The sequence below is a fragment of the Ziziphus jujuba genome, chromosome 4, assembly GCF_031755915.1.
Source record: "Ziziphus jujuba cultivar Dongzao chromosome 4, ASM3175591v1".
Taxonomy (NCBI): Eukaryota; Viridiplantae; Streptophyta; class Magnoliopsida; order Rosales; family Rhamnaceae; genus Ziziphus; species Ziziphus jujuba.
This window is the reverse complement of record NC_083382.1, coordinates 14061112-14085000: the sequence shown is the minus strand read 5'-3', so window position 1 is coordinate 14085000 and position 23889 is coordinate 14061112. Positions and strand designations below refer to the sequence as shown.

Below are 23889 nucleotides of genomic sequence, written 5' to 3'. Positions count from 1 at the left end.
TATTGCATTCTGTAGCTAAAAGTATTAGTTACAAAAAGTGAAAACAAATTATTTGTACATATATATGTATTAGTTAAATGTTCAATTTGAAATTCCGTCCAAATTTTTCTCTACTTCAAATGAAAATAACAAGAGATTATTGAAGATAAATTAAAACAGACAACTATACCATATGTTTTAGTTAATAAAGGTCACTTTTCATATGGTTATGGTCACAAATTAAGAACAAGTTTGAATGAAGAACCCCAGTTTAACTTTCTGTAAAAAAACAGTTTCTAAACCATGGTCAAACTCAAATCACCATAAAGTTATTTCAGTATTCTAAATTAGCGCCAAATACGTGCTTCTGCAATATTTATTTATATTGACAAGATTTTGGCAAAGCTTCAAAAAGCTTCAACTCATGACCACTTCTATCGTTAAAGCAGCTCCTATAACAAAAAGCTATATTCAACTGAAAAGAAATAAGCATGTGCTATTCCACATATTCTTTATGAATATTTCAACCAATTATACAAGCAAAAGTACATAAACGAATTTTGACTGTGTGGATATAATCTGTGGGTCTTAAAAAAGCTACTACATTTGAGGCTTTGCCTGCTTCTCCTGAAAGGGTTGAAGAATTATATTCCTCCCTCCCACTGAGGCCTCAAATTGCATTTAAAAAAAGCACTCAAAATGTGTTAAATATGCAACCCACTTTAATAGAGAGAGCATCCGAGGAATGATTACATTATTACATATGACCTACTTTCTACATGTTATACTAAATGTTTAATTCCACAATTTGACACTAGTGAACTAGGGATTTCTTTTGAAGTCCAGATATTTCTTCCAATGTTATAGTGGGAATAAAAGAAAATAAGATAATAACAAAATAGAAGGCATGCAAAGTGGCCCAAAAAATAAAAATAAAAATAAAAAAATAAAATAAAAAATAAAAAAGGGCTCCTCTTATCAGCAATGATAATCATCACTTCTTGAATTCAAAATCTTCCACTCATAAATGTGAGTTGTTTACTAATCAAACTAACCTCACTTTATTCAAAATCTTCTACTCATAAATGTGAGTAGTTTACCAATCAAACCAACTTCATTTTAATTTATGCAATGGTAGATTTTTATTTAATTGCATTTTAACATTATGAAAATAAAAAAGTTAAAAAAGGAAAATGACAACCTGTAACATTTGCATGTACACTACCATAGCCGCAGTCCCATTATGAGTAATAACCACCAATGAGGATGAACAACAATATTAATGTTTTTCATATGAATAATATGAAAAGAAAGAAAAGGAGATATTATCCCAATTTTTTTATATTGGAGATAAAAATGAAAGGAAATTAAATTCTATTTCATTGCTCTATCCTTCATTAATGCTTACAAAATATTTAAGTTATTCAAGTCCACAGGAATGATAAGATTAACGATAACCATTGTCGTCAAATTTGTTTGTCAAATTTTGTATTCAAACTAGTATCGCTTACAGCAATCGTTTAACAAATTAATACAGCCTTAATACATAAATAAGTAAAATCTCAACAAATAACGAATTATAGAAAAGATAAAATACAAACAAATTTGCTCAACGCGTTTTCTTTTCGATTCACACCCATCCTTCTATAGAACGAGATAGTGAAAAACGAATTCATGTTTCCAAAAACTCTCTGCACAAAAAGTATATAACTATTACCACTTTTTTGTTCTGCCATTCCGACGAGGACCCAAAAAAAACAGTGAACCTAATAACAATTCATGACTATAAAATCGTACCACTCGATATTCATTACCAAGAACAAAACTAAGATGCAAAATTTGGTGCATCATAACAAGATGTGGTCCTGCAACTTAATTAGTTAAAGATTTTCCGCAAGAAGAGAATATAGAACATTTATCTATAACAATGCACAAAAGTGTCCCAACCATTTTCCTAAATTTTCTATATGATAGTTCCAGGAGCATATATAATATTCAGAAAACCATTCATTCATTTAGATTAGAGCAATGCTCAAATCAGTTTTAAGTCTGATTAAAAACTTTTTATCGTCCAGGTCATAGTACTACACTTACATCTACCTGGAATCCAGAAGGTAACTTTGACTGTACTTAAAAGGAAAAAGGTCCAAAACTAAAATCAATGATAACCTTAACACCTGTGGAAGACACAACCCCTATATGCAGGTTTCAAGAATCGCTCCTTCCTCACCTATATGTCTATGTATATTACTGACTTCCGTTGGTGTTTGTTCCTGAAACACAATTTTAGCCTGGAAGTCTATACTGCTCACAGTCTGTAGATCCATTTTTGGTGAAACTCGTGACAAGCGTATTCATCATCCTAATTAAAGACACTTTGAAGTTTGTAGTACTACTATCTGGAACAACTTGATTCCCCGCTCCATCATTGAGATTAGATCCCACTAAAGCACCTTCAATATACGCTTTACATGATAACAGAATCTGGTGTGCCCGCTGGCGAAAATGACCCGCAACCAAGTCCTCAAAATGCTGCAAGCATATGGAATTAGTTAGGTTATATCTTAAACACTTCAAATGTACAAAAATACCAAATAACAAACTGTCAGTGTCCATGGTTCCATCTGTGGAGTTGTTCATGATTTCCATATAAATAGTGCGAAAGAGTACTTTGGAAACAGTAAAATCATATTGGTTGTGGCACCAATTCAAACATTGTATATAGACTTCCAAAGAGAAAATTCTCTTAAAGTGGCCCTCTATTTTAATAGAGGAACAAATTTTATACATCAACCAAAAAGATTGTGGGTTACAGGTTATTATGAATAAAAAAACACCTGTAACTACTTTAACAGAAAATAAAAAATAAATAAATAAATAAAAAATTACCAAACATGCCAAGCAGCCCCATTCAGCTACTTAAGCTATTGCAAGGATCATAGAGTGATCAGAAAATCAAGCTCAAGTTTATTGGTCCGAAAAGAAAAATGAGAGAACACATTCGAGATTTCAGCCACTTAAGTTTCTATAATGAACAGAATTCCCATGCACATCAAATCAGTAATCATCAACGCCCACAATCTAACAATTTCATAGGCTTACAAGTTGATAATTTTCAGAGCATGCCACCCTATAAACATACCTAGTACATAGTTTATGTGCAAGAACATATGCATGAAATCAAACACACTCCAGTACTAGAATACTTCTCATCATAATTCTACAAACCCCATATTAGATATGTCTATGCCCAGTTCAGACCTAAATTGGTTTCCGTAAGCATACCTTTGGCGGCCTCCTTAGGGTATACACCATTGTCTTCAAAGATAGAATAAAGACATCCTCATTGTACTTATTAGATCTACTCTCCCCATCTGCTCCAGTATATGTCCTATCATACCCAGGCTCATTGAAGAAGGGCTTTGCATTTAGAATAAGTGCTTGTATGGAGACCAAAACTTGTAACATGGTCGACTTCCCTGGAACCCAATTTTCATTATTATGACCACTCCAGGTTCCCAAAAGACTGAGACACACTTTCCCACATTCATACAAATTTGGATTTAGTCGTAGACCACTCGAATAGTAGTACACCATCTGAAAAAAGAAAAGCCAACTTCAATTATAGACAGTAAGAGATATTTATTGAGAGTAAGACACTACATCCAAGTGCATACCGGTGGAGAATTAGGGTATTCAGTAGGAAAGAGGCAATCAAATACAAAAAGACCATCATGGTAAGGAGTGCCTGAAGGTCCTACAATTACTGCCCTGAGAAGTTCCATTCGCGCTTCATAAACTCTGACATAAATAGTATCTGCAGAAAGAAAATTGGATATGTGAGTGACAAAGAGAGTCTTCTAAGCCAACTAATGCCTTTAGCTGAGAAGTGAAAGCAACTCTCTAATTAAGCTGAAGTGAGAATTTTGCTAACAGAAAAAAAGGGTAGCAACAAGGAGTGAACAAAGAAATATAAAAAAATCAGTAATACAATGCTTAAAAATTAAAATTTTTTAACTTACAACATAATTCCTGTCATCCAAAGAAATGCTAGTAAAATTTCAGTTTTCATTCCAATATTATGCAATATGTTCATGAATTATATCACAATTATGTAAAATATAATAAAAACATAAAAATAATATGTAAACTATTAGAACCCACCAGGTAAGTCGTTCTCCAGAATTTTCCACTCTTCCTGAATTCTCTTTGCCCAGTTTTTCGGTGGCTATTAGGAAACAGAAGAGTATAGGTCAGCTTATATGACAAACATATGAATGATATCTGAAAAGAGATGGACATTAACACAAATATAGACCAGCCTCAATATCATGGATGAAAAAATCCATGGAAAAAGTAAATTGTGTTTGTAATAAACGGACATATGGATTTTGGAAAAACACAATGATGGAAATTTCAATACCATAAATGTGACTAAGAGGTGTAGATATTTTACGTTTGTCTACTTATATATTGATGGAAAATCAAAGGAAGTTCGCATCAAAAGCTAACTCTTAGAGCTCCTTATCTCCATCAACTTTTACTGTTATATATAAATTATAATAGGTGTTATGGTGGGTTATGATGGCCTATAGTGGAGTTCATCTCCTAATGGCTAACTTTTTAGGATTGATAGTAACTTAACGTATTAGATCCTCACTTCACAAATAGTCTTGTGTTTGTGAATAGCCAGGACATTGAGGAATATCCAGAAAGGCATTTAGTGAATCAGTCTGATTCCATCTCTGGAGTCCTTCAAACCTCCAGAGTCCTTCAAACCTCCATTTATGTTAATTTATTTTGCCAGTGTTGTGTAAGAATCCTTTTAACCTCCATTAATGTTAATTTATTTGCACTTTTACAACCCACTTTCCATCCTGTTAACATACCAATATTCCCAAAAGCTTAACCATGTCCATTGACAACTATATTCAATATTAAGATACCAATATTTCCAAGAATTTAATCTAACAAGACATGGCATTAGAAGGACTTGAATAAAAGACCAGGTAAATAACTAGGTTATGATACAATGACTAACCATTGTTCCCCAGAGCTTAAACTGCAAGGTGATGGACTCAACTATGTTCAAACTAACTCAATAGAGTTTAACATTCATTTTTGTGTAATCTTAACAGCAACCTCATCCTTAACCTAGAAGGAGCTCAACACGGGCAAAAAGAGTAATATGCATAAATCATACAGTCCAACTCCTCCCATTTTGTGGGGTTCCAACCTTTGTGAGAGGACTACCCTCGATTTTTAAGGAAAGCGAGGTATCTAAGTTTATAAGATATGTCTAAATGTGCACACCATATGCACATAGATAAGAAGGGAAATACAGAAAGAAAAAGATGAATAAGACACACAAGAACTTGCTCGTGAATATTTTATGAGGGGGAACAAGAAGCAGAACTCCAAGAAATTAATTTCACCTGCTTATCTGAAAAGCCCATGCGGCTATAATGGTGATCTGAAAAGTCATCCACCACATCAAAGTGCTTAAAATGTTGAAATTTTTGCATAACATCATCTTCAGTCTCTTCTACTCTGTTATTAGAACTTGACGCAGCATGAGCATTTGAACTACATGCGGCTACTTCTGTCTTTTTGCTTTCAGGAAGATCTGAAATATTTAAGGTCTTTGTTTCTGATATATTTTCACTTGATGTTGGATCTTTCAACCATGGAAGTAAGACTTCTACTCCAGTAGGCAAATCCACATGATCAAATTGAGACTGCAAAGTTGTGTATTCATCATTGTATGAAATATTGTCATAGTCATCATACTCAGAAAAATAGTCAGCATCATCACCAGCCTCTTCACCATCCTCATCATCATGATATGACAAATCAGAACTGGAAGCATTCAGATTATTCATATCATTTGAATCAGATGTGAAACTCTTGAGGGGATTGATACTACTAACAGAGCCCGCTGTTCCAGAAGAATTCCCTTGCTCACAAGCCAAACTATCCTGTAAAAAAAGAATACAACAACAATTTATAGAGAACAAATAGAACCTTCCATTTTCTATTGTGTAGCATATTAAACAAAGGCCCCATTTGGGGCACCATATAAAAGCGCATTAACGACGTAATTTTAAGTGTCCTATTTTTTTATAACATAGGTAGGACAAGAAAGAATCAATCAGTTCATTTTTTTCTATTACCCTATTTAAGGATAAGCAAATCCCATCAAAAAGAAAGGATAAAAAGGGGAAAACATCCAAAGGCCCAACAAAGCAACAAGAAAAATGAATGATAAAGTAGACTACAGCACATTGAAAACCACCTGACAGCTAAGATTGCTTAAAGAGAAAATGAAATAAAATGAAGAACAGCTTTTTATACTGTTCAGCAACAGAAAAGATATCATACGCATCCTCCAGGTGCTAAGTCCCAAATTCAGTTATAATCTCCCATTGTAAAAAAGTCCATTCATCAAACATGTTTAACAACTGTATTTTTTTTTTAATTAAAATTACGATTCTTTTCCTTCCATTTTTGCAGCACTATTCGAACTTAATTAAGCTATAAAGCTTGCCCTAGAAATTGGGAAAAGTTTGTTTATACATTTAAAGCTAGGCATGTTACTTTCAGGAAATTAAATTAAATAAAGAGTCATGCAATTTTGGCAAACATAATGCGTTTGGTTGCTGAGAAACCAGTGGGAAAAAAAAACAGAATTGTAAAACGGCACACAAAAAAAAAATATATATATATATATATATATATATATATATATATGTGTAATATAATAAAAAAATATTATACATGTGCATTTATGTCCAAACTGCCAAAAAAGAAAAATTGACTCCCATAGTCCATATCAATTACATTGAACCACCCAAAAATTTTTAAAAAAAAAAAAAAAAAAAAAAAAAGCCCATAAAAATTCTTGCTCAAACCAAATATTATACCCAAATCAAAATTGATCGGAAAAGTTAAAAAAAAAAAAAACAAAAAGACATCGCAGATCATCAACAAAAACAGACAGAAAACCGAATTTTTCCCCAAAAAAGGGTCAAAATTAAACCCCATATTCAGGGGAAAAAAAATTTAATCGAAGAAGAAAAAAATAATAAAAAAAAATACCTCGTTGTGTTTGAGTTTCTTGGAGACGGAAGCTGGAGAAAGTTCTTCGGAAGCACAATCCGCCATATCAAGATCCATAGCCCAGACCTCCTCGACTTTCTCAAGTAGTCTAGTGAGAGAAAATAAAGAAAGAGAGAGAGAAAGTGTGTGTGTGTGTGTACGGACTTGTAACAAAATTCGACGTGATCGATCAAAAAAAACAAAAAAAAATGTAAAAAAGTCTTTGAATTTCTTCTACCACTCAGACGGTTTTTTTTTTTTTTTTAGAGAGAGAAAATGAAGAGAGAGTGAGAGAGTAATTGGCGCCTTATTAGGTAAGTTTCGCTATCGTACGCAGTAAGGAAGTGAGACGAACTGTGAGAGACTCTAGTATACACTGCTATGCGGCGAGGCTCATCGGAAACCCGCATCGTTCTAAGCTCTTGAAAGGTGAAAATAAGTCGTGATATGACGTGGACATGTACAAGTGGTGGAAATTAGATGGACTAAGGTGGGATTGGTTGTAGATGAACATAAAAGTACGAGGGGGAATTGCATGAGAAAAGACGTACGGAATATAGAGTGGGGAGGAGGCTTGCATGGTCCCGCAGGTAGTGAATAGTGCGAGAAGATATTTGTTTTGCTGAGAGACAGATATTTGTTTCGCGCTGGACTGCTATCTGATTGGTTCAAACCAAATCGCTCTGATTTTTTACTTCCTCTTGGTTGTACGAGGAGGTTAGGGATTTTTTTTTTTTTTCAATTTATTTAAATTATAACCTATTCAAAAACATTTTTTTTTATAATTTGAATTTGTATTTTTTTGAATATAAATAAAAATGCTCACTAAAACTAATCTTTTTTTGAATATAAATAAAAATGCTCACTAAAACTAATTTTTTTTATTTTTTTCTTTTTTATTATTTAACTGTTTATTGTGATATCGTAAAATAATTTTTTCATTATTATTAATTAAAAATTTAATATCAGCTACGTGAGTACAATATTTAAAATGATAAGTTAAAATTCAATGCAAATCAATGATATGTTATTATTTGGTGTATAAATTTAAATACCAATACCTTCAAATTTTGTAAATAATACAACATTAATTTCAAAATTTTTTAATTGTTAAATAATATTTAATCAAAACAAAATTCTCATTCTTATGAATATATTCTTGCTCACATAATAAATTTCAATAATTAAAGAGTTACGGTATGTGGAGGCAGGATGGCAATTCGATCGGGTCAGATAAGGAGTTTTGAAAAATCTAATTCAATCAAGTTTGGTATGTGCAACCTTAATTGGATTTCGAATCGGGTCAAGTATTTATAATTTTATATCCTAGTTGAGTCAAGTTCAAGAAAATTCATCAACTACCTAAATATGTTTGTAAAAAATATAATATTTTTTTAAAAAAAAGTTTTATTCACATTTTAACTAAGTTAAGAGGAAATCAGGGCGGGCAACCCATTGGGCGATTCAGGTAAAACCCGATTAGCAAAGAATCAGATCGGACTATAATTGAGATGAGTTTTATCGGGTCAAGTCAAATTTTTTCATGTTCAAATTTACCATTCCTACATTAAGGAGATAGACGGATTTGATTTAATGTTGCATCATTTACAAACATTATAAAGGATTGATGCCAAATATTTTAATGACCATTAACATTATTGCTTTTCCTTTTAATTAATTTTGTATCACTTTTTTTTTTTTTTAATGACAATAGCTCACTCTAACATTATTCCCATTTATTTCCTTTAAAAATTAAAAATTAAGTTGTTGTTAGGTAACAAAGTAGGGCATTATTTAGCATAGTTTTTGGGAAGCTAAAAGCAACTTTTAAGACTCAAAAATTACTTTTATGAATGTTTAGATAATTTTCAAAGTATTTTAGGCCTTCAAAAATACTTCTAAATGTAGTTAAGGAAAAGCAGTTTTCTTATAAAGTATTTATAAAGAAGCAAAAAAAGTAGCAGAAATTATTTCAAACAAGGTTTAAGTTTTTAGTTTTTGGCTTTTTGTTCTTCTTTTGTAGTTGTGTATAATTTGCTTATGTAAAATATTAATTAGAGTTTATTAGACATTTTAAACAATTAAAAATTTGGAAAAAAAAAATTTATTTGTCACCAATTATGATAATCACTAGTTTATGTAATAAATCTTAATTAGACCATTAGTTTTATTATTTTTTATACTAAAACTTTAAAAATGAACTATTAATGGTAATAATTTATATTGTGATTTATAAGTTCCACTAGTAATCGTTTATCAACGGTGATAAATAATATTTTAAAAAAACACACACACAATTTAAAGTTGCACTCAAGTTTGCATTTATACGAGATTGATTCAGTTGATAAACTACTTACACTTATATTTAGGTGGAATAGATTCAAGATATTGAAGAAAATTATAAATTCAGGACATTAGAGAGGGAAAAAATTATTGTAAATGATGAAAAGTTTGTGTTTATATATTCTTTTTTTTTTCCTTTAACTTTATAACTAATTAAATTACTAACAAATTCAAACTATCACTATTTAACACTTCATAAAAGTAAATTATACACAATTACAAAGAAAAATTAAAAATTAAAAACTAATTATGTTTCCAAACGACATCTAACTAATACCAATTAAAATTGCATTGAATGATTTGTAAGGAGAAATTTTACATAAAATTATGTATAGATGGTTCGGTGCAAATGCAATGAATGATTTATAAACAAACTCTCAACAATTTCTATTTTTACTATATTCAGCTACTTTTTATTTTGACATTGCACAAAGTTAGAGATTGTTTCCCCGTATTCGAAGCTTCTTGAGAAAACTAATGATTTTATTGTTAGATTATCTTAAAAAAAATAAATTGAATAAATAATGGTTTTACTACTAGATTGTTAAAAAAAAATAAAATAAAAAAATAAAAACCTTGGATGGTATACTTTGAATCCCATTGAACAAATACATATGAAAATCGTATACAAAAAAGTGAATGCAAATTATAAATTATACGGAAGAAAAAGGTTTAAATGAATTATAAATTTTAACGGCCCGATAATCTAAAAACTATTAGTTAGAAACATATTTTACTAAGTTATGGGCACCTTAGTGCTTATAAGCGAATAGGAGTACTTCTATAAATGAAAATGCCGAATGCATTCTAATGGGTTGAAAGCCTCTATCATAGGGGTAAGGAATCCTCCCAAAATTTTTCTCGCCTCTGTATGGCCTAGAGCTTCAGCTCTAGTCAGCCTTCCCACGCACACACCTTGCACGTCAATAGAGCAAATCGGCACAGCGGAAACTATGTACAACACATGCATACTTTCAGCCCGAGGCTCCAACCTTGGCCTATCTTCGAACACTCGAAGTTCATCACCAGGTTCTGAACACTCAAAGTCCGTCACGAGGTTCCATGCACCACCACCAAGCACACTCACACAATCACACAACTCGAGGGTCAAGTATGCCTCACCGCACACTCACGCACACACACACACAGAGTGTATAGGCAATCACAAAGGACTCAAAGTTTACGAGGTTACTCTTTTGCCCCAACTTTTTTTTCATTAACTCAAGAAAACAAGGATTACAAAGCCCTATCACATAGATCAACATATCCTTTTTCTCTACTGGGTTAAATTATAAAGTTGGTGTCTCATGTTCCCATTTCTACTCCTATCTATACAAATAGAGTGCAACTAACATCCTTAATTGCATGAGATAACAACTAATCCTTATCCTTAGTTGAATGGGATCACAACTTACTTTCCTAGTTGTGCAAAACTCTTTGAACCAGTGACCTCGCACCACCTAGCTCTGGTAGTTATCCACCCCATAACCACCTACCACATGTCATACGTCCTTCCATGCCATATATCCTCTTTGGCCATATCCTCATTCTGAATTTAAACTCATCTCTTTCAAATTTAAACTCACCTTCAAATTTGAACCAGGAAAGGGTTACAACAACCCTCCTTGATTTCCACTCATCAAGGCTTGCAACCACCTTTTAAATTTCAGCCAAATCCATATCTTAGTCACATTTCAAAATCCAGCCTATCCATTATCTTAGTCCCAATTTTGAAATGAAGCCTATCCAACAAATATAACTAACTTTATCTGCATTGTGTGCTTGGCAATCCCGAAAGTTATGGCCTTCTTATCCCTTTGTGCGTGCTCATCACTAATAGCCCAACCCGTGCATAACTTAAGCAGCCATGCACCTCATCGCAAATATGCAACTTAGTGCCTCGTCGCACCCAGCAGCTTCACGTCTCCGCACGCTTGCCTTGGATCCATTCAGGCTTGTTGTTGCGTGTTGTAACCTCACTCGCTGTCTGCACTTGCCACTAAGCCACACACCATGACACAACCCTCCTTGGCTTGTCATGTCCACTTTGGTGCAATTCGTAGGCATGCTCGCCCATGCACACCTTGTTTGGCCCTTGGTCATATGCATCTCCTCATACATGTTGTTGACTGCTCATCCAGCCATTACCATCATCTCGTGCACAAACGGTCTTAGGTTTGTTTGCCCGCAATGCAAAGTCCATCATGCACCACCTTGCCATGTCAGAGTCATCCACCCAATGCCTTCCTTGTTGCGTCATGCCGTGCCACCCACACAACTCCGTTTTCCCACAACAATGTCATGTGCCAACCACCTAGACACACCAAGGACCCAAGTATGGCTCATGGCCTCCATGCTTGGTCCCTATCTGAATACTTAAGGGGCTAACAAACCTCCCCCACCCAAGCTTGACAACGCCCTCGTCGTAGGATGAAAATCCAAATGTCCCAACGTCCTTCCTTCAGTTTTTGTCTCCCAAATATCCCCATCCTCAGGAGCCGGTAGAAAATGCCTACACCATGCTCCATCCGTCGAGTAAGGCCTAGCATGTAAATCTAACAAGAGACCTGGACCAACCATATGGCCCCGATCAAGTGTAGCATACCTTGGCAAATTGTTAGGAAATATCCCGTCTACGACATCCTACTTTCGAACACTCGAAGTCCATCATTAGGTTCTGAGCACTTGAAGTCCATTACGAGATTCAGTGCGCCACCACCATTCACACTCACACAACCACACAACCCGAAGGTCAAGTATGCCTCATCGCACACTCACACACACACACACAGAGTGTATAGGCAATCACAAAGGACTCACAGTTTACGAGGTTACTCCCTTGTCCCAACCTTTTTTTATTAACTCAAGAAAACAAGGATTACAAAGCCTTATCATATAGATCACCATACCCTCTTTCTCTACTACGTTGAATTATGAAGTTCGTGTCTCATGTTCCCATTTCTACTTTTATATATACAAGTAGAGTGCAACTAACATCCCTGATTGCATGGGATAGCAACTAATCCTTATCCCTAGTTGCATGGGATTACAACTTACTCTCCTAGTTGTGCAGGACTCTTCAAACAAGTAACCTCGCGCCACCTAACTCTAGTAGTTATCCGCCCCATGACCACCTGCCACATGTCATACATCCATCCATGCCACGTATCCTCTTTGGCCATATCCTCATCCTTTTTTAATTCAAACCCATGTCCATCTGAATTTAAACTCATCTCTTTCGAATTTAAACTCACCTTCAAATTCGAACCAGGATAGGGGTGCAACAATCCTCCTTGATCTCCACTTATCAAGGCTTGCAACCACCTTTTGAATTTCAGCCAAATCCATATCCTAGCCACATTTCAAAATCCAACCTATCCATTATCTTAGTTCCATTTTCGAAATGAAGCCTATCCAACAAATATAACTAACCTTATCCACATTGTGTGCTTGGCAATCCCAAAAATTATGGTCTTCTTGCCCCTTTGTGCGTGCTCATCACTAGTAGCCGAATCCGTGCATAACTTAAGCAGCCATGCGCGCCATTGCAAGTGTGCAACTTAGTGCCTCCTCGCACCTAGCAGCTTCACGTCTCCGCATGCTTACCTTGGATTTATTCAGGCTTGTTGCTATGCATTGTAACCTCACTCGCTGCTTACACTTGCCATTAAGCCACGCACCATGACACAACCTTCCTTGGCTTGTCATGCCCACTTTGGTGCAATTCGTAGGCATGCTTTCCCATGCACACCTTGTTTGGCTCTCGGCCACATGCACTTCATCGTACATGTTGTTGACTACTCGTCCAATCATTGGCATCATCTCGTGCATATATGGTTTTTAGTCTTGTTTACCCGCGATGCAAAATCCATCATGTACCATCTTGTCATGCCCGAGGCATCCACCCAATGCCTTCTTTGCTGCATCACGCCATGCCACCTACATAGCTTCATTTTCTCGCAAGAATGTCGAGTGCCAACCACCTAGGCACACCTAAGACCTAAACATGGCTCATGGCCTCCATGCTTGGTCCCTATCCGAATACTTAAGGGGTTAACAACCTCCCTTTACCATTTCAAAAATAATTAGGTCTACATATCCTTGATGTTGCTCCTGTTAAAGTGAAATAGTTTGTAATTGATGATCGTAAAGGGGTTTTATCCTCTCATGAAAGATTAATATAGTTTCTTGCCTTTGGTCCAAGTTAGAGAAAAATAAAAACAAAAATAAAAAATAAAAAAAGGTCTTCCTCAATTAGATAATCTCTATCTTCTTCAACTATTTCAAAAATAATTAGAAGCTTTTAAGATGATATGGCTCTCTTTCACAAAATTATATGGAGCTTACATATAAAACATATATGATATAAAAAATTTTATTAAAAAGAACCAATAGATCCAAGACCATTTAAAATTTGCTTAAACTATTATAGTTGCCAAGAGAGTCACTTCCATAGTTCACATTGAAGAAATTCTAGCTCAAACTATATTATATAATACAAACATTCGTTTTTATATAAAACTTAATTTTTTTTCTTCAGAAACTATTCAAACATTTTTTTCCCTTTATATTGGAGGTAGGTGATTTAAATTTGAATCTTTACGAAGAAAGTAAAGACTTTGCTATTAGATTATTTCAAAAGAACTCAACCTTTCAAACTTATTTTTATCGGCAAACTAATTATTTTATTTTTAAATTTTAATGCCTTTCGTATAAATGTTTTTATACAAGTATACATCATTGGTAATAGTTTTATAATATTTGCGGCGTTATGTTGAAAACAAAAATATGAATCATATAAATTAATTATTGGATTAAATTCTAGTGGGCGCTTTAAGTATGTAAACAAACAGCCCTTTAAAGAACATTCACAAATCCTACAAATTAATTAAGCTTCTTTATTATTGTTATTATTATTATTATTTGATAATTCAAATGAGGTTCCGGTTTTAATTTTAGATAAATTATTCATGTAATTGAACTGGTAAGATGGAGGCCATCAAGTTGAGTGCTACTGAGCTAGGATCCTAATTTTTCTTGAATTGTAAGGTTTTTTCCAAAATTTTCTTTTGGCCAGAGTTTGTAATTATTTTAATATAAATAGATGGAGATTTAAACGGGATTTATCGAACTCAAGATTTGAATATATATTTTTAATGATTTTAACATTGCATTAGACGTATGAATATTCTTTTTTTTTTTTTTTTTCAAATTGACCAACAAAAGAAAGTTGAATTACTAATGCTTTAAATACAAACCTCTGTGCTCTAATTATAGTCTCAAGCCATATTTCCTAATGATTTATTTCAATTAATATATAGAATAAAACAAAAATATCAATACAATAATTAGTTTTTGTAAATTTTTATGGATTTCATATAAAAATTTTCAACAAAATTGCAGCAAAATTTAACTATTAACATTTTCATGACATTTTTTTTATTTTTTATTTTTAAAACAAGAATCAAGGCTTTTCCATTATCCGATTAGTATATAGTTCATTGCAATAATTTGGTTGCAAACCATCATATTATAGAGATTAATTTCCAATTAATAATTGCTTAATGGGCCACGTTATTCTGACATGTAGACAGATTAGCATGTGGTGGGCCCCCGCAAAATGAGTGTTGACGTGGCTCAAGCATTCCCGAACCCACCAACCCAAACCCATTTCAATTCTTTCCGGCGCCAAAATTTTCTGGCGGGCAAAACCTCCCGCCAATTATCTAACCCGCCACAAAAAGAAAACCCATCTATATAATAATTCGATTAAAAATCAAGATTTACACTTCTCCATTTTCAATTCTCCCAAAAAAAAAAAAAAAGAGAAAAATTGCCCACTATCTGTTTGTCAAAATTTCCCACCGAAATCCCAAACCACCTCTGGCCCTCGCATCGTCCGCCATGGTAGTACCTTTGGGTCCAGGGAAGTTCTATGGCACCAGCCTTCCTCGCCCTCGAATCTACACCGATGTCAAGCTCAACGACGAGCGGGTCGACCCGCCCGTCCCTGTTCTCGACCCGTTCCTCTCGTGGGCAAGCGAGGCTCACTGGTCCATGGGCGGACTCAGCTTCAAGCGCCTCCGTCTACAAGGCCGCATCGAGGGCAGTGTCAAAAAGCTCCAAGCCGAGCGCGAAAAGTTCGCGAAGAGGAGCAAAATTGTCGCGGGTTCCTCAATCGGGTCGGGTTCAAGTATGTCCGACAGCAAGAGGGCCGTCTCGATTTCACCCCCTGCGGCCCCGATGGCCACGAAGCGTCGGAGATTAATGGCTTTGATCGACGAGGATGATGACGATAGCAGTGCAGACGAGGAGGAGGAGGAGGAAGTGGGTGTGGTCGCTCCGAGTCGTGGGGTTAAGAGGAGGCTGGTGAAGAGGCTTTGGGATGATTTCGATAGGGTCGCTTCGGAGGCTGAGAGAGGGAAAGGCAGCCCATTGAAGGGTTTGAGTGGTGGATCTGAAGGAATGGCTTCGAGGACCCGGAGTCGGAAAACGGAGGAAGATGATGAAGTCACTGAGACTGTGATGAAGGTGGTTGAGGAAGTAAAAATGTCGACTCACAAGGGCAAAAGGGTAAAAGGAGGTGGAAGCAAAGGACAAGGCAATGGAGGAAATGCGTCTCCTGCAGTGAGTAGAGTAAGAACTTCGCCAAGATTGGCAAAGCGTGGGTGAAGATTTGAGATCTTGGTGGGGGATAATCTCTACGTAGTTACAGAGTGAAATAGAACCCCTTTTTTTTCTTTTTTTTCTTTTTTTTTTTTTCATTTGTTAGGTAGTTTTTCGTTTTAAGGATTTTGTATTTGGGTATAGAAATGGAAGCTAATTTTATTTCATGAAGCTACAAGTTTCTCTTATTAAAATTTACTGTGTTTCATGAATTGGATTTGATTTTCGTGGGCAAGTTTGAGCTGGCTTGATTTTGTGGGCAAATCTGAACATGCATAAAAGAAAATTAGTGTCTTTGTGATGTATGATGAACTAGTGTGCTTCATCTTAAAACTTAAAATCCTCTTTAAGAGGGTGCTGCTTGTAGACAAGCTTGGCATGGTCTATTATTTGTTATTGGTCGTTCTATCTTATTGAATCTATTGAACATCAAAGTTTTCATCAGTCTTCACGTCCGGGGACAATTTTAAGACTCATTTCCGTGATTTTCTGTTTCTATGTAGCTTCTAATAATCCTAATGGTCAGTCATTCAAGGTGGGTTCCATTAAAATGATTGTACAGTGCATTATGCCAAGAGATGTTGGATTTCTTGACTATGTGAGTTGAAACTCCTCCAGCTAATGCAAGGGCAGGTACAAATATCAAATTCAATTTTTGTCATTGAAAAACTTACTTACGCATTGGTCAATAATCTTTTGTAACATAAACCGGACAATCTATGTCCTAAAAATTAATGGTTAAAATCCAGAATAAAGTTTATATATATATATATATATATATATATATATCTGTGTGTGTAAAAATAAGAAAATAAAGTTTTATGCCATGGGTAAATGTACAGTAACATTTGTTGTCAATTTTCACATGTTTTTGTTTGCTTTTTCTAATCTTTTGATGTCAAGGATACGAGATCAAACTTGTCTGGTTCTGGTTCTGGTTTTAGGACTGATGCAATTATCAGCAAACACTGTACAGTTCCTTTCCACTCAACAACGTTATGACTTTTCTATTGAAAAGAAAAAACAAGAAAAGAATTACCTCTACAAACACTACTTGCTTAATTTGTTTATTAACCACAAAATATACTATTACAATGGATCCTTGTTGTAAAATCATATATATATATATATTTATGACAAGCTCTAAAAACATTGCTTCAAAACAATACTATATATACTCATCTAAATCATTTAATCTGCTTGGGCACGTGCGTGGATGCAAGAAGCTTGGACAAAATATAGGTCACCTTTTTTCTGTCCTTCCAGCACCATCAAACCATAAGAAAGAAACCACTAAGCTTCGGAAAGAAATGAAATTTTCTGATGGGCTGAGACACTTACAGTCTTTGATTACATAACTGTTTCAAATTTGCTTCTTGTTGAATAGGTCCATGGATTCTAGCCAACCTACATGACTGTTTCACTATCAGTTTATATATTGATGGTCTTTCCCATGGGACAATTCCAAAATCATCGTTGAACTCTTCCATTCCTCCAATAAAAAGTTGCCAGATTAAAGAACCTCCACCAGATCCATTTTTCTTAGCAGATTTGTAAATGATGTCGAAAATAGTTTTGAAAAATATATCCCGCTGCGACGGTTCAAAGTCTTTGTTCTCATTTGACAAACCGAATTCGGTGAACATGACAGGCTTCTTCAGTTCTTTGTCACCATCTTCAATGTGAGAAAGCATCCACTTGGAGAGAAACTTGAGTTTGTCTTCAAAATCTTGATTATGAAACCTACCAAATACACAAGTCTAAGTTAAATATAGGCTAGATATACAACCAAAGAAATATGAAGAACCTCTCGGAGCAACCCTAAAGCAGATTCAAATATTTTTGCAGTCAATTTTGCATCATTACACGAGGCAAGTAATTTATGCTTAACCAGTAAGATTAGGTGTGAGAACTACTACATTCAAGATGTATTCCTGCTCATGTTTTAGTTTCAGATATAAACCCTTAGATTAGGATTAATATACTAAAACCCTTAGATTACGATTAATATACAGACTTTAGTGATCAAGAGTTAACCATCATACAATGCTTACCAATGGTCAGGGTAGATATGAACAGAGGCAAAGTCGATATTTGGTATTTTTGAGTTTCGAATGAAATCTGATCCAAGAAGAGATGCCCATTGTTCGGGATTCACAGTGGAACCTTTAGGGTTGTTTGGACCATAAAAGCCTTCTAGACCAACTGTCACTAGATGATGCTTGTCAATTGATTTCACAAAAGCTGACATTTCTTCTATCCAATCCTGCAAGTATATGCCATACATTTAATTCACACTCACATATCAATGAATAACCATAACTACATTCTCCCTGTGGAATGCATCCTCTGTCTTCCTACAACTTTCCAAACAAACAATATATATGTACCAACAGTGTTTTCTATTTTCACCTAAATCCTACTAAAAACAAGAGAATTGAGTGTTTGACCAGGGCTACAATTGGAGATTTTCTGTTTCAAAAAAAATAGTATGGAAAAGGACATGAAAAACAAAAAGACTCTAAAAGTGGAGCAAAAGTGAGTGAACGACCCTCAACAACATGATAACAGCCAAAGAAATGTCATGCAGGACAGCAACACTTAAAATTAACCACAACCAACCGATGAGGGTTGTCCTAGTCTCCTAGCTAACACCTTGAATCAAGAAGTAATAACGTGTATAGATCTTAGTAATATGAAATGAGGATAAACTTCAACTTTAGTACCACAGCAACAATAGAAACTCAATCAAATATTTTGAAAAATCATATTGCTAAGCAACTTGAAAGGTCTACTTTGATCTTTTATAAAGAAAATTTTATTTGACACTTCTAAGCTACCAGTTTGAGGAATCACTTCATACTTGTAGAGTGTCGCCTGAAGAATCTGTTAGACAACGGGGTTCATTGATCAACTCCCATCCAAATATGGTGGGATCATCTCTATATTCAATTCCTGTGAAAGTATTCTTCCTTGTCAGGATAGTCTGTAAAAAAGAAACTGGATTAGAATTGATTAAGAACTTAAATTACTGAAGAACACAAAATAACCTTAAAAAATACTAGGGTACATTTTATACAAGGGAAGATAAATCAGTAAAAGAACATAATTATATAAACATACTTTTGGGTATTAGTAGGATTCATTATCTTTCTTATCATTTGCCAACATGAACGATAATTATTTAGGCTAGAAATTAAGAGATGTCAGTGTAGTTTCTTCATTAGTTTCCACAAATTTCAGTATAAACATATTCTTTTAAGATGAAATTGGGGCGGGGATCAATTTTTCCTGGCAAACATTATATTTCTTGAATTTTTGTTCTGGGTAAATTAATTAAACTCCTCTTTCTCTTATAAGTTTTGCAAATATACCTCATTTCAAAAAATTACACATAATCTACCACCAAATATTGACTTGTTTCACAAGGCAACAATAATTATTATTATTATTTTTTTTTGAGAATCAAGGAGCAATAATTACTAGTGGCTCTGCTTTCTAGTCTCTTGGACCAGAGAAATTTCCTGTTAGACTCTATATACAGAATGAAGCGCCACAGCAGGATGCTAAAGGTTAAGTAAGATGAACAAGAAAGAAAGAAACTTTCGCTAGCAAAGGAACTTGAAAGGAGATAACAGATAAAGCAGAAAAGAAGACTGATATGAAACTTGTATGCATCTTAACTTTACTCCTGAGCATAATTTTCTAACTTGGCTGGCAGTAATTGATGCATAAAAGGGGATAACAATTAAGTTAGGGCCTAAACTAGCAATCTTTGCATGAAGGATGGGGAATCATGTAGAGATCTGTTTTTTGACTGCTAAATACAGTGAAGAAGTACGGGAGGCATGGAAGGAATGCTTGATAAATGTTCTTCAAAACAAAAGGCCATCATTGATTTGTAAAAGGGAAATGCTTGAAGGCAGTGATTGGTACACTAACTTTTGGAGGATCCATATACCACATATGGAGAAAAGAGGACCAATAGAGAATTCAGGAATGTGTCAAATCTAAACTAGGGCCGTTCTATCACTCCCAAGGTTTTGGGAGGAAATTACCAAAAAAACTTTTGGAGTGCTTTTTAAGAGTTGAAGATACTGATCTTAATAGGGAGCAGTGTTTAAATTCATTTTATGCAGTAGCAATTTTCAATGGTTCATATATTCAGTTGCTGGTTGTATTATTATAGTTATTATTTTTAATCTTCTATCCCTAAACTCAATGGTGGTGCTTGCACTCCATCAAAAGTAAAAACAGTAGTATAAGGCATATGAGAAGCCCGCTTATAGCCATTTCAAAAAGAAAATCCTAGTTTCGTCATACTTTGGCAATTTAAGTGACTAGAAAACATAGAGTATGAAAGATTTCTTTCTGAGAAAAAAATAAGTATACCAGTACATACCTTGACATAACTTTTGAAATAAGTACGAATGGATGGATCAAAGAAGAATGAATCATTAGACGCGCTTAAACCAAGGCCTTCTTCCCATGCCCATTTCACATACTGAGTCTTCCCACCATATGCTTGCAAGTTATTAACTAAGCTAAGAAGTAGCCTGACGCCATGCCGTCTTGATTCCGCAATGACATAATCCAAAGCCTGCCAAACAACCAGTGGCAGCTTAAACCAAAACAATTATATACATACCATATGATATAATAATAGATACCCTACACAGATTTTAAGCAACAGAAGCCCTTGCTAATGACAGAATGAATAGCCCATGATCATGTTGTCCAGAAGCATATAAAGCTTTAACACTCTATAGCCACTCATGCAAGTGGTTAACAAAAGCAAAAATAACTACTATCATTTTCAAACTGGCATAAGTAACAAGAATGGAATATTGACATTCTGATAATCCAAGAGGCTTAAAATTGACCCGTGAAAATAAGAGGAAGCTAAAAAATTTAAACCAGAATTTTTTAGAATCAAAATGAAACAGTCGTCAATTAAACTACTATGGTGCAATTATTTATGTTTAACTTTACAACCATAGCAGGATAAATACAAAATTGAAGAAACGCCATATGGTATCGTCCATTTTTATATTTTTTTAATTATACTCCTTTCATTTACCATTTTCTAAAAGAAACTCTACAAGAAAAATTGTAAATTCAACTTGCATTAGATTTTAAAGATGTCAAAACACGTTTATGATTTCCGTCCTGTTTTGTTTTGTTTTACTTCCACTACCAAATAGCCATAGTACATAAATCAACAACAAATTAGTTATTCTAGTCGAAAGCAGAATCATTAATAAATTTTATTTTTCAACATGATTGAATCATCTGCCTTCTTAGATAGCTCTTTCATCAAGAATCGAGTATGTTTTCAACTTATAATCATTAATATTTCCTCTCTACTCAACTTAGAGATCTAAGAACTCAAACATGTAAAAAGCAAATGTTTTGACTCTACTCCAAGCAAACAAGGAGAAAACAGAATTCTCTGTCTTTTCTTTATTTTTCCTCTGGCCGTTAGAAACTGCCATATTATGATTCCGAAAAATCAGCAAATAGGACAAAAAGTATGGAAAAGCAATAATGTTGTTGATACCTTGAAAACTCTCTCATTGAATTTGCCAGGAGAAATCTGGAGGGCATTGTAGGTACCATCATTGAAAGCCCAAGTTCTACAAACGGTGAGACCCATTTTGGCTCCGGCTTGTAGCATTGCCCCAACACGAGGTCTAGTAAAGTCGTCCACAGCATGGTCCATAAACCAGTAAGAATTCCAACCATTAACATAGAAAGCTTTACCATCCAACACAAACTGAGTTCCATTCCTCTTCACAAAATCCCACTTTGGTTCTTCTTTGAAACTGAGCCTAAAGTCCCCAAAAGACATGTAGATGAAAGCCACACATGTTGCAAACCCAAAAATTGGGTAAAACAGACCATTTCCTGCTACCATTTTCTTTTTTTTATGCAAAATATAGCGCATTAAACTAAAGAACGACCCGAATTATACAAAAATTGGAAAGAGTCGTAATACCCTTTTGGCTGTATTCAAAGAAACTCTCAAAACCATAAATTCCCCCAAAAAATAAGACTTTGGCACTTCTGAGGCAGATGTGAAAAGGAACTACCACCAATTCCCAATCTTCAGGACGCCAAGATCTCTTTCTCCAAAGGGTTACCCAAAAAGCAAACCAATGACTTTGAGAAAGAAAGAGGGGAAAAAAAAAAAAGCCCAGTAAAGAAAAATCCTCAATGAAGCTCAAAACAATAACCAAAAACGCATATCAGAAAGCATCTAAAAATTGTATCTTTGAAAGAGTTTTTGAGGAGGATGGATCTGTAGGTTAACTTCCCCAAGTACCAGAAGTTTATTTATACAAGGCAAATTGATGCAGAAGGAAGCTTTAGACCAAAAAAAAAAAACAAAAAAAGAAAAAAGGAGAAAAACTCAGTCAATGTGTAAGAGAGAGCAAAAAAAGCACACCTAACATGTCTGATGTATACTATTAGAAGCAGTCAAAAAATTTCATGGGTAAGATGGATGGGGTGGACAGTGAAGGGAGGGATAGATAGATGATGGTAGCGGAGGTGGAGATGGTGGTGGGTGTGTGGTGTAATGTAAGTATCAGATTGTTTGGTTAATTAGATCTGGGGTCCTGAATCTCACAGCTTTTCTACAAGTATAATTTTGTAATCAACGAGGCTGTTCTGAATCTTGATATATATATATATATATAATATGATGATGCAACTAGGTTCGGTCTTTCTCTCTTTCTACTGATTTAATAAAAATAATAAAAAAATAATGAACTAGTTAGAGAGAGAGAGAGAGAGAAAGTGAGAATATCATAAACTACTCATGAGTCAATTATTATTGTAAATAAATACTGCAGTAATGTGATTTTCTTAGGCTATTTCTTAGTGTTTTGTTTGAAGACAGACAAAGATTTCCAAAGAGTGGTGGATCTTAAAACAGCCCCATGTGAGAGAGCCCCCGAAAAAAAGAAAAAAATAAAAATTCTAACCCCTCTTTTTTTTTTTTTTTTTTTTGGCCTTTTACAATTCATTGGGATATGTTTTTATGAATTGTTTTTTTCCAACACCACTCGTTAGGTATTTTGGTGAGAAAGTGGTTTTATTTTCTCTTTTTTTGGGTGGCAAAATTGTATAGTTTTGTTCTTCCTAATTACAAAATTTTGGAAAGAAATGGTTGGATTGAATCGATGGACTGTTGAATAAGTGAGCTATTTAGTCAACTCAAATGTTTTGGTTTATAGATAAATTACAATTTCCTGGTATGTATCTTGTACCTTCCTCGTTCATTGAATTACTTTAATTAGAAAATAACTAAGTTATGTTTTTTTTTTTTTTTATGAATAATAATTTTATCTTTCTTTTTCTTATATATTACGAAAACTTTAATTTGATGTTTAAAGTTATTATTCATACTTGCTAGCAAAAGAAAAAGATATCATTCATATTTATTTTCAAAGAAAAGACATCAGTTGGTGCAAGTGTAATCCATTGAATAATTAGCTTTGAACCCATTCACTTTATATGGTCAATTTTCAAAAATTAGCTAAGATTAATCAAGAGTAGTTATCAAAAAGATAATACTAAACTTGATCATGGTACTAAATAATAAGACCTTTACCTACAAAATTAGATGATGCATGAGTGAATACTAATCATGGCTTTACCTACAAATTTGAATCATGCTAATCTTAATCATTTTAGCTGACTGATTGTGTAATGCAATTATTGATGGAAAATATGTTATATAAAATATGCATATGCAACATTGTCTTTTAAATATCATTTCAAAGATTGGTGCTCATC

At 34.3% G+C, this 23889-nt stretch overlaps 3 protein-coding genes across 3 annotated transcripts; 1 reads left to right on the top strand and 2 right to left on the bottom strand.

Annotated features, from left to right (window-relative positions):
* Nucleotides 1-1968: 1968 nt before the first annotated feature.
* On the bottom strand, nt 1969-7424 carry LOC107417807 (putative ubiquitin-conjugating enzyme E2 38). Its single transcript, XM_016026459.4, has 6 exons — nt 7078-7424; nt 5415-5957; nt 4144-4207; nt 3657-3796; nt 3265-3576; nt 1969-2511 (listed from the first exon to the last, which is right to left on the bottom strand). The coding sequence occupies exons 1-6, from the start codon at nt 7153-7155 to the stop codon at nt 2266-2268; spliced, it is 1383 nt and encodes a 460-aa protein (XP_015881945.2). The 5' UTR covers nt 7156-7424; the 3' UTR covers nt 1969-2265.
* A 7652-nt stretch (nt 7425-15076) lies between these two features.
* Nucleotides 15077-16530, top strand: LOC107417790 (uncharacterized). The gene has a single exon (XM_016026437.4). It carries the CDS (start codon nt 15325-15327, stop codon nt 16090-16092), a length of 768 nt encoding a protein of 255 aa, XP_015881923.3. The 5' UTR covers nt 15077-15324; the 3' UTR covers nt 16093-16530.
* A 591-nt stretch (nt 16531-17121) lies between these two features.
* On the bottom strand, nt 17122-23021 carry LOC107434076 (mannan endo-1,4-beta-mannosidase 2). The gene is made up of 6 exons (XM_025067322.3): nt 22535-23021; nt 21647-22248; nt 20489-20686; nt 18950-19072; nt 18141-18352; nt 17122-17829 (listed from the first exon to the last, which is right to left on the bottom strand). Exons 2-6 carry the CDS (start codon nt 22031-22033, stop codon nt 17424-17426), a joined length of 1326 nt encoding a protein of 441 aa, XP_024923090.2. The 5' UTR covers nt 22034-22248; nt 22535-23021; the 3' UTR covers nt 17122-17423.
* Between the last annotated feature and the right edge of the window lie 868 nt (nt 23022-23889).